This window comes from Passer montanus, unplaced genomic scaffold (genome assembly GCF_014805655.1).
Source record: "Passer montanus isolate IOZ18808 unplaced genomic scaffold, ASM1480565v1 scaffold112, whole genome shotgun sequence".
Taxonomy (NCBI): Eukaryota; Metazoa; Chordata; class Aves; order Passeriformes; family Passeridae; genus Passer; species Passer montanus.
In genome coordinates this window covers 291,126-300,842 of record NW_024357836.1, presented here as the reverse complement: position 1 = coordinate 300,842, position 9,717 = coordinate 291,126, and the positions used below count along the sequence as shown (strand labels likewise).

The 9,717-nt window shown below is 60.8% G+C and overlaps 2 protein-coding genes across 3 annotated transcripts; both read left to right on the top strand.

The window, feature by feature from the left end:
• Window positions 1-13: 13 nt before the first annotated feature.
• On the top strand, window positions 14-3,588 carry LOC120514087 (procathepsin L-like). 2 transcript variants are annotated; one of them, XM_039734228.1, is made up of 8 exons: window positions 14-627; window positions 1,778-1,903; window positions 2,006-2,128; window positions 2,300-2,455; window positions 2,622-2,846; window positions 2,925-3,093; window positions 3,259-3,373; window positions 3,466-3,588. In XM_039734228.1, exons 1-8 carry the CDS (start codon window positions 625-627, stop codon window positions 3,563-3,565), a joined length of 1,017 nt encoding a protein of 338 aa, XP_039590162.1. In that variant the 5' UTR covers window positions 14-624; the 3' UTR covers window positions 3,566-3,588. The 2 variants fall into 2 exon arrangements, with proteins under 2 accessions (XP_039590162.1, XP_039590154.1); XM_039734220.1 differs by having other exon boundaries at window positions 14-1,903.
• Window positions 3,589-4,203: 615 nt separating this feature from the next.
• Window positions 4,204-9,071, top strand: MYDGF (myeloid derived growth factor). The gene is made up of 6 exons (XM_039695443.1): window positions 4,204-4,404; window positions 5,318-5,368; window positions 7,033-7,094; window positions 7,367-7,448; window positions 7,997-8,069; window positions 8,346-9,071. The coding sequence occupies exons 1-6, from the start codon at window positions 4,225-4,227 to the stop codon at window positions 8,423-8,425; spliced, it is 528 nt and encodes a 175-aa protein (XP_039551377.1). The 5' UTR covers window positions 4,204-4,224; the 3' UTR covers window positions 8,426-9,071.
• Window positions 9,072-9,717: the final 646 nt, after the last annotated feature.

Sequence of the window (9,717 nt, the reverse complement as noted above, 5' to 3'; positions counted from 1 at the left end):
AGAGAATATTAAATCCCTGATGTTCCTCGGGGGAAGCACGATCCAAGCAGTTGAGGGTTGGGAATCCTGGACTGTGTGACCTTGAGCGAGTCAGCACAGCCTGGGGTGGGCACCTCCCTCCCTCTCCCCTTCCCTCCTTCCTTCCCTCCACTGGGACTGGGGGTGCAGCTGCTCTGCTCCCACTCTGGGACACACAGAGCTGCTTGTGCAGAGCTGGGCTTTCTCTGCTCGCCCTCCCAGCTCAAAGCTCCCAAACCTGGCCTTGCTTTGCCTTCCTCCGCGGGAGCTGGTGTTAATTAACCCGCTGTTAATGCCCCGAGGCTGCTGCTGGAGGCTTGTTCTAAATGCAGAGCTTCTTCCAGATGGAGCATTTGGGTTCTTGGGGATGGCTGGGAGCAGATTTTTCCCCCCCCTTTTCTTGACCCTGTGCCCAAATAATTGTCCCAATATTGCAGTTGTGGTTTAGGTGCTACAAAACACCTCAGGTGTGAGTTTTGACGTCAGAGGGAGCGGAAGGAGGGACTGGGGTGGAGGAAGTTGCACCTCTGAGATGTGTCTATAAGAGCACCCTGCAGCCAGCAAAGCTTCACCCTCTGTTCCTCACAGCTGGGTGGGTGCTGCTGCATGGTAAGAAGCTTTATTTTTTCAGAGTTTGTTTCTGTCCTTCCCTAATTTAATTTTTGGGCTTAATTTAAACTGACTTTTCCTGTCCCCAAAAAGCTGAGTGTTTCTTAAAATGTCTTAAGACGCTCTTGTCGAGAAGAGTTTGCAGATCGGTTGGCTCCTCTGATCCCCCAGCTTGCTGCAGGATTTTTTGGCACCCTAGAAAGGGGTTGGTCATCTTTTGGGGATTGAGAATCCGAGAGGAATTAGCTGGGAAATCTCCCGGAGCTGTCGGGGATTCAAACACAAATGATGTGGGAGGTCCCGCGGGAAGGGTGATGGGAGCAGGGTGGCTCTGGGTGGAGGATTTGCAGCTGGAGGATGAGGCTGAGTTAATTTCCTGAGTGGTAATGACAGAGGAATCAGCAGGTGCTGGGGAAACCAGGCAAAAACCACTCTTCCTCAAGAATTTGGGACTTGAGAGTGGCTTGGGAGGCATTTCTCTCCCAAAACCCACCCTGTGGGGCTTTATTTTTAGGTGGATGGTGTGGAGGGAGAACAGATGTTCTTGAGGACTTATTTTTAAAACAAAATCACTCCTCAAGCTACAAAATTAGCTCAGAAAAGTCACTCCTTGCCCCGAAAGATGCTCGAATGGAAAACTTCCTGGCATCTCCATTCCCCAAGTGGGTGGGATAAAGGTGCAGCCACAGCCCTGGCTCTGGGAAAGCCACATCAGTGGAAACTCTGGGTGCTTGGGGGTCTCAGGCACTTGATCCCTGTCCTGGGCCGTGCACCCCCAGAACAACTGGAGCAGCTCAGAAATCCCAGGGTCCCCCAGAGGAGGAGTGGGGTGTCCAAGGGCTGGGCTGGGCTGCGGGTGTGTCTGTGCTGGCCAAACCAAAGGCTGTAAATTGATCTTGGAGAATCCTCTCGGGGGGATTTTGGTGAAATCACAGGCACGCCAGCTCCGTGCTGGGATGCAGGGAAGGCTCCAGGCATGGCCTCTGCAGAGAAACCTCCTGGCCCTGATCCCCCTCCTGCTCCTCTCGGAGCTGGCACAGATTTCTGTGCCTCCCCCTCTGCTCTACTTCAGGATTTTCCTGCTCCCAGCCCCTGGCTGCAGCTGGGGGGCTCAGCCTGGGGTCCCCTGACCCCCTCTCACTGTCCCCAGCCCCGTGCCATGGCCCTGACCCTGGGGATGCTGCTGGCCCTGCTGGGCTGTGCCGCGGCACCGGATCCTGCCCTGGAGGAGGCCTGGCAAGGGTGGAAGAGTCTCTATGCCAAGGAATACCCAGGGGTAGGTCCTGCTCCCCCCACAGCCCTCCCGGCACGGCTGGGTCCTGCCCAGGGGTGCCCCCTTGATCCAGGGGCTGTTGCTGATCCTCGGATGCTCTGGCAGGAGGCGGAGGCGCTCCGCAGGGAGATCTGGGAGCAGAACCTGCGCCACATCCAGCAGCACAACCGGGAGGAGTCGCAGGGCAAGCACAGCTACCGCCTGGCCATGAACCACTTCGGGGACCTGGTACCTGCTGCCACCCTCCCTGGGCAGCCCTGAGAGCGCCCCGATGCCGGGGATCAGGGAGGGGATGCTCGCAGGGTTTGATCCGGGCGGTGCCAGCCCCCAGCTCGCTCCCGGGGGAGGCTGGGGGCAGCCTTGGCATCACACGAGTTTTCTTCCCTTGGTGACCTGCAGACGAACCAGGAGTTCAATGAACTCATGAACGGCTACGTGCCGGTGCAGAGGGAGAGGGAGGAGCCGGCACGGCCCTTCCCAGCCTCGGCAGCCCTGGAAGCCCCCATGAAGGTGGACTGGAGGGCCAAGGGCTACGTGACACCCGTGAAATCCCAGGTGGGAGCCCAGCCAGGGCTGTGGCATCTGAGCAGCAGCTCTGCGCTGCTCCAGAGTCCTGGCCCCTCACTTTGCAGCTGAGAGCAGCACCAGGGGGTCAGAGCACCTCTCTGGTGGGCTCGGGGGCGATGCCATGACCCCACCGTGCTGTCCCCACCTCCCCCAGGGCGACTGCGGCTCCTGCTGGGCCTTCAGCGCCACGGGGGCCCTGGAGGGGCTCACGTTCAGGCGGACGGGGAAGCTGGTGCCTCTGAGCGAGCAGAACCTCATCGACTGCACGCAGCGGCTGGGCAACCACGGCTGCAGAGGGGGCCACATGGCGCGGGCCTTCCGCTACGTGCGCGACAACGGCGGGCTCAGCTCCGAGCGCGCCTACCCCTACACGGGCACGGTGAGGGACGGCAGGCGAGCCCGGCATGGGGCACGGCCGGCTGCTGGCACTGCCCCGGTGACGCTCTCCCTCCCTCAGGACAACAACGGCTGCCGGTACAGCTCCCGGTACAGGGCTGCCACCTGCTCCGGCTTCAGGACGGTGCCCCCGGGCAGCGAGGCGGCCCTGAGGCAGGCGGTGGCAGCCGTGGGCCCCGTGTCGGTGGTGGTGGATGCCAGCAGCCACAATTTCCAGTTCTACGGCTCAGGTAGTGCCTCCTCTTCGAGGGTAAACTGAGGCAGGGCCAGCTCTCTGCAAGCCTGGGCTGCTGAGCCCTTGTGGAGCCCCTTGCCCAGGGCTCCACGGACACGGTACCACCACCCAAAAATGGGCCCAGGGCTGGCCCCGGCTCACCCCAGCCCTGCTCCCCCAGGCATCTTCACCTGCCCACCTGGCCAGCAGCAGCTGAACCACGCCATGCTGCTGGTGGGCTACGACACGGCCCAGGTGCGCAACTGCAGCGTGAGCTACTGGATCCTAAAGAACAGGTGAGGGCTGGGGTGCCCCCAAACCTGCTGCCCCCCAGCTCCCCGCGCTGGGGGATGCGCTGAGGGATGTCTGCTCCTGTCTGTGCCCGCAGCTGGTCCCAGGGCTGGGGTGAGAAGGGCTACATGCTCCTGCTGAAGGACGGTGGCAACCAGTGTGGGGTGGCCAGCGATGCCAGCTACCCGCTGGCCTGAGCCGGGACAGCCCCTCCTGAGCCTTCCCTGATCCAGGACAGCTCTCCCTCCCTGCCCCTTCCCTGAGCCCTCCCTGATCCAGGACAGCCCTCCCTGATCCAGGACAGCCCTCCCTGATCCGGGACAGCTCTCCCTCCCTGCCTCCCGCCCTGCCTGCCGACCCGCAGCTGTGTCCACCTGGAAAGGGGCTTTAGTTCCTGTGCAGCAAGAAGCCATTAAAAGTGCTTTGGTTAACCGGCTGACGCGCCCAGTCCTTGCGAGGCAATCCCGGCACCACAGACGCCTTGGGCTGGATGGCAATGGAAGCCCATCCCGGTCCCAGACACCTTCCAGGCTGCTCCAGGCCCCCTCTCACCACGCTCAGCGTTCCCCAGCCCTCCCCTCCCAGCTCGGCCATCCTGCTGGCCTTTGTCCCCGAGGTCCCCGCAGCCCCTTGTCCCCATGGACGCTTGTCCCCATAGCACCTTAGCCTCAGGGTGCCTTGGTCCCCTGACCACAGGGCTCCTGTCCCGTGACCCCCTTATCCCCGTGTCCTGCCGTCCCTTGTCCTTGTTGTCCCCCTGTCCCCCCGCCCGGGCTCTGCCCACATCCAACATGGCCGCCGCGCGGCCGCCGCGCTGACCCCTGCCGGCCGCCATAGCCCGCGCTTCCTCTCCAAGATGGCGGCGCCCAGCGGGAGGAGCGGCCGGCGCTCGTGGGCCGCGCTGGTGCCCGCGGCTCTGCTGTGCCTGGCGGCCCGCGCGGCCGCGGAACCGGGCACGGCTCCCGGCGCGGCCCCGAGCACGGCCGAGTTCGACGTGCGGCCCGGCGGGGAGGTTCACTCCTTCTCCCGGAGCCTGGTGAGCGGCCCGGAGGGAGGGAGCGGGAGCGGAGAGGGTACGCGCCCTCCGCTGATTGGCTGCGCGGCACGTCACTCATACCGCTCGCTGTGGGGATTGGCTGGACGCGAGGGGGGGCGGGGCGAGCGGGTGGGGGGGATCCCCAGGGAGAGAGGGGTCCCCAAAGGGGGCTGCAAGGGCAGGGGATCCCAGGGAGTGCGGGGGTCTGCAAGAGAAAGGGGGGTCCTAAAGGGGGCTACAAGGACAGGGGACCCCAGGGAATATGGGGGTCTGCAAGGGAAAAGGGGGGCTCTAAAAGTAGGGGGACCCCAGGGAATGTGGGGGTCTGTAAGGGAAAGGGGGTCCCAAAGGGGGCTGCAAGGGCAGGGGACCCCAGGAAGAACGGGGGTCTGCAAGGGAAAGGGGGTCCCAAAGGGGGGCTCTAAAAGCAGGTTCTCCAGCAGAAGGGGGTCCCCAAGGTGGGACAGTTTCTGCAGCGAGGAGACCCCAGGGATGGGGACCTGCCGGGGATAACGGCCCCCAGGGGAAGGGGGGTACCCCAAGGGCAGGGAGGGGGTCTCAGAGAAAGAAGGGTCCTCATGGAGGGGGCTCAGCAAGGGAAGGGCCCCAGTGCAGAAGGGGCTGGGGGTCCCTGGGCACCCCAGAACACGAGTGCTCCCCCAGCACTGCGGGCAGGAGGAAACGTGGTGCCAGGGGAGGTTTGGGCTGGATGTTGGGGGACATTCTTCACGGAAAGGCAGCCCTGGCACTGGCACGGTGGCACTGGCAGAGTCCCCATCCCTGGAGGGATTTGTGGCACTTGGGGACAGCGTGGCCTTGGCAGTGCTGGGCTTGGTCTGGGGGGGCTTTTCCGAGCTCAGCCGTCCCTGGGGGCTGCAGTAAAGCGAGGCTGCTGCTCTTGCTCTCTCTGCAGGGGGATTACGGCTGCACCTTCACCTACTCGGCCCAGGGCGGCACCAACGAGGTGAGCTGGGGCTGCTGCTGCAGCCGGCTCCTCCTCCTCCTCCTCCTCCTGAAGGGGAGAGACACGGCGAGCTGCTCGTGTGAGAGCACAGCCCTGGCTGCAGGGAGCAGAAGGGGCTGCCAGCGAGTGCTGGGGTGCTGCTGGGGGTGCTGCTGGGTGCTTTGGGAGCTCCTATTCCTGTTGGGTGGTTTGGGAGCTGCTGCTTCTCTGGGGTGCTTTGGGATATCCTGTTCCTCTGGGGTATTTTGGGAGCTGCTCCTCTCGGGTGATTTTGGAGCCCCTGCTCCTTTGGGGTGGTTTGGGAGCTCCTCCTAGATGGTTTGGGAGCTGCTGCTCTTGTTGGGTAATTTGGGAGCTCCTGCTCCTCCTGGATGGTTTGGCAGCTCCTCCTGGGTGGTTTGGGAGCTCCTGCTTCTCTGGGGTGGTTTGGGAGCTCCTGCTCCTCTGGGATGATTTTGGAGCCCCTGCTCCTCCTGGGTGATTTTGGAGCGCCTGCTCCTCTGGAGTGGTTTGGGAGCTCCTCCTGGGTGGGTTGGGAGCTCCTGCTCCTCTCGGGTGATTTTGGAGCCCCTGCTCCTCTGGAGTGGTTTGGGAGCTCCTCCTGGGTGGTTTAGGAGGTCCTGCTCCTCCTGGGTGATTTGGGAGCTCCTCCTGGGTGCTTTGGGAGCTCCTAGTTCTCTGGGGTGCTTTGGGAGCTCCTCCTGTAGATTTTGGAGCCCCTGCTCCTCTGGAGTGGTTTGGGAGCTCCTCCTGGGTGGTTTAGGAGGTCCTGCTCCTCCTGGGTGATTTGGGAGATCCTCCTGGGTGCTTTGGGAGCTCCCCTGGGTGGTTTAGGAGGTCCTGCTCCTCCTGGGTGCTTTGGGAGCTCCTGCTCCTCTGGGATGATTTTGGAGCCCCTGCTCCTTCTGGGTTCTTTGGGAGCTCCTGCTCCTCTCAGGTGATTTTGGAGCCCCTGCTCCTCCTGGGTGCTTTGGGAGCTCCTGCTCCTCTGGGATGATTTTGGAGCCCCTGCTCCTCCTGGGTGCTTTGGGAGCTCCTCTGGGTGGTGTGGGAGGGGGTATTTTGGGAGCTCCTGCTCCTCCTGGGTGCTTTGGGAGCTCCTGCTCCTCTCGGGTGATTTTGGAGCCCCTGCTCCTTTGGGGTGGTTTGGGAGCTCCTCCTAGATGGTTTGGGAGCTGCTGCTCTTGTTGGGTAATTTGGGAGCTCCTGCTCCTCCTGGATGGTTTGGCAGCTCCTCCTGGGTGGTTTGGGAGCTCCTGCTTCTCTGGGGTGGTTTGGGAGCTCCTGCTCCTCTGGGATGATTTTGGAGCCCCTGCTCCTCCTGGGTGATTTGGGAGCTCCTCCTGGGTGCTTTGGGAGCTCCTAGTTCTCTGGGGTGCTTTGGGAGCTCCTCCTGTATGGTTTGGGAGCTCCTGCTCCTCTGGGATGATTTTGGAGCCCCTGCTCCTTCTGGGTTCTTTGGGAGCTCCTGCTCCTCTCAGGTGATTTTGGAGCCCCTGCTCCTCCTGGGTGCTTTGGGAGCTCCTGCTCCTCTGGGATGATTTTGGAGCCCCTGCTCCTCCTGGGTGCTTTGGGAGCTCCTCTGGGTGGTGTGGGAGCTGCTGCTGCAGCTGGAGGGGGTTGGCCTGGCAGGGCTCCCCCCTGACCCCCATCTCCCCGTGCAGCAGTGGCAGATGACGGTCGGAGTGAGCGAGGACAGCGGGCTCTTCTCCTGCTCCATCTGGAGGTGTGTCCTCAGCAGAGCCACCACGGGCTGCCTGTGGCCAGGGACAAGGACCCTGCACGGATTTACACCTGCTCAGGGGGGGCTCTCCTCCCCCAGGGATGCTGTTGGTTTATAAATTCTCTGTTCCCCTCTCCCCTGCTCTGCACAAAAGGTACAAGAGATCCAGAGGTGGCTCTGGGGGAGGGAGGGAGGGAGCCAGGAATCTTCACTCCTCTGCTCCTCCTCCTCTGCACCTCTGTGCCGGTGACAAAGGCTCTGCTTTCTTCTTCCAGGCCCCAAGGGAAGTCTTATCTCTTCTTTACCCAGTTTAAAGCTGAAGTGAAAGGAGCCAAGATAGAGCATGCCATGGCTTATGTAAGTCCCAGCTGATCCCGGGGAAGCAGAGTGTGGGAGGCTGCTATAAAACATGAATTAGACATGGAAAACATTTATTAGACATCTGTGCCATTAAATGTGCTCCATCACGTCCCTAATTAGAGAGTGGTGGCAGGCAGGAGAGGGGCTGCAGGTGGGCAGCCTGCTCCATTGTGTTCCTGCCCTATCACTCAGGGCTTTGCTGGGAGGGGGCTCCAAAGGGCACCAAGGGAGTCTTGGATTGCCTCAACAAATTGCATGTGACAAAGCAATGAAACCTCTGCTGGTGTTTTTTTGTCTGGCTCATTCTTCCATTTCCCACTTTCCAGGGGTGAGGCTTTCACTCACCCCAAGGACATAAGTCTGTGGTTTAATAGGAAATAAAAAAAACAGACAGAGATTTTCCTCCAGATTTCCTTTGTGCCCTTAATTCTTTCACTGCACGTAAGTCTCAAAGCCGTTCATTTTCAGCTGTTGGTTGGTTTGAATTCTGTGACCTGCTGGATTGCCTCAGCCTCTCACCCCTCCTTCCTTCCTTCCTGTCTCAGTCTCAGGCTGCTGCGGGTGCCCTGAGCGACATCCCCTTGAAGCAGGAGGAGTTTGGGGTCACTGAAACAGCAGGTGTGTGCCTGAGGGGGCTGCCAGAGAGGGGCTGGGCTGGGGGACAGGCCAGGCACCCTCAAATCCTGCTGACAGTGCCACAGAGCTGGGGTACAGTGCTCTCAGTCCCCCACTGGCAGCTGGGTTCTGGTCCTGTCCCAGTTAAATAAGGAGGGGTTCCCCCCAGCCTGGCATGGAAGAGCAGTGCCCAGCACCCTGGGAGAGCCCAGCAGGGCTGGTTTGTTCCTGCTTTTCCATCTGCTGATGCTGGGCTTCTCTCTCTCTCTCTCTCTGCAGTGTCTCACAGGGAAGGCAAGTTCCGTTTCGAGCTGTCCAAGCTCATGATTGTGGCAAAAACCCCCCGTGACGAGCTGTGAGCCCAGCCAGCCCTGCCAGGGGGCACGGCCACACCAGCACGAAGGCATTTCCTGCTTACCTGCAGGGTTTTTCTTTTGGTTGGACAAACCTTTTGTGTTTTCCGTGCTGAAATGTGCTGGGGACCGACACGAGTGGGGCTGGGAGGGCTGGGGACAGATCTGTTCTGCCTTGTGTCACAGTAACACCCTGATCCTCCTGTGGCCCTTGCTGCTTGGCTGAGCAGGGCAGAGCTCCCTGGAAAGGGGCTCCTTATCTGCCTGCCTGGGAGATAAGGGCTGCACTTAAGCAGGGCTTGCTGAAGGGGAGCTGTTAACTCTCTAGTCTCTGGAGGGGAGATGGGATTCCTCTCTCCACCAGCGTGACAGGAGGAAATAATTAATTTAGGGGGAGGGAGGGGATTGGCCAAAGCTCTGATTCCACGGTGAGTGTGGGGCTGGGCTGGGGGAAGGCAGAGCAGCTCATTCTGACATGATCAGGAGTCAACCCAGGCAGCACTTCCACGTGTCAGCACAACCACGGGACTATTTTATACCTACAGAAAAGCGATTCTTTTCTTATCCAGAGTAATAACAGGGAATGTGCAATTCCTTTCCTGTGTAAATACAGCACCAATAAAGAAATAAAGCATTGTGTTCTGGCCTGAAACTGCTCTGCTCTGCCCCTGCTCCCCTCTCCAGCTGTGTGGACCTTTGTCAGGAGGAGCTGAGGTGTCCCAGGGGAATTTGGGGGCTGCAGAGGGTTTAGGGGGGTCTTCCAGCTGACACCTTGGGAACAGCAAAGAATTTCTGGCTGGGCATTCCTCATCCCACCACACCTGCCTGGGATTCCCAGCTCTGGTTCCTGTCCAGCACCCTCCTGATGGACACAGGGGCCAGGAGTTGTTCTCAAAGGCCACTGGCCCCTGCTCTCCTGAGGAACCAGCACCTCTGGGCTCCTGCTGTTCTCCACCCCCTCGTGAATGGGCTGTGCCCCACCCAGGCTGTGTCACACAATTATCGGTGGCAGCTGCAGCCAGGCCTGTGAAATGGCAGAGACGGGGCCTTTGTGTCTTCGGTTTAATCTTCTGAGGCTGAGAATTATCAGTGCCAGGGGTGAGGAGGGGAGCCCCTGTCTGGAGACACCCAGGGAGCAGGAGGCACCAGAAGGTCACAGAGATAAGGCCAGTGGAGATTGTGTGGTGTCTTGGGTGCTAAAAGGGCAATTTCCAGTGCTCAGAGCCGAGCTCAGAGTGCTGGGAGTGAGCTGAGCATCCCCCCTGCTCTGGGCTGTGTCTGCCTGCAGAGCCACCCCT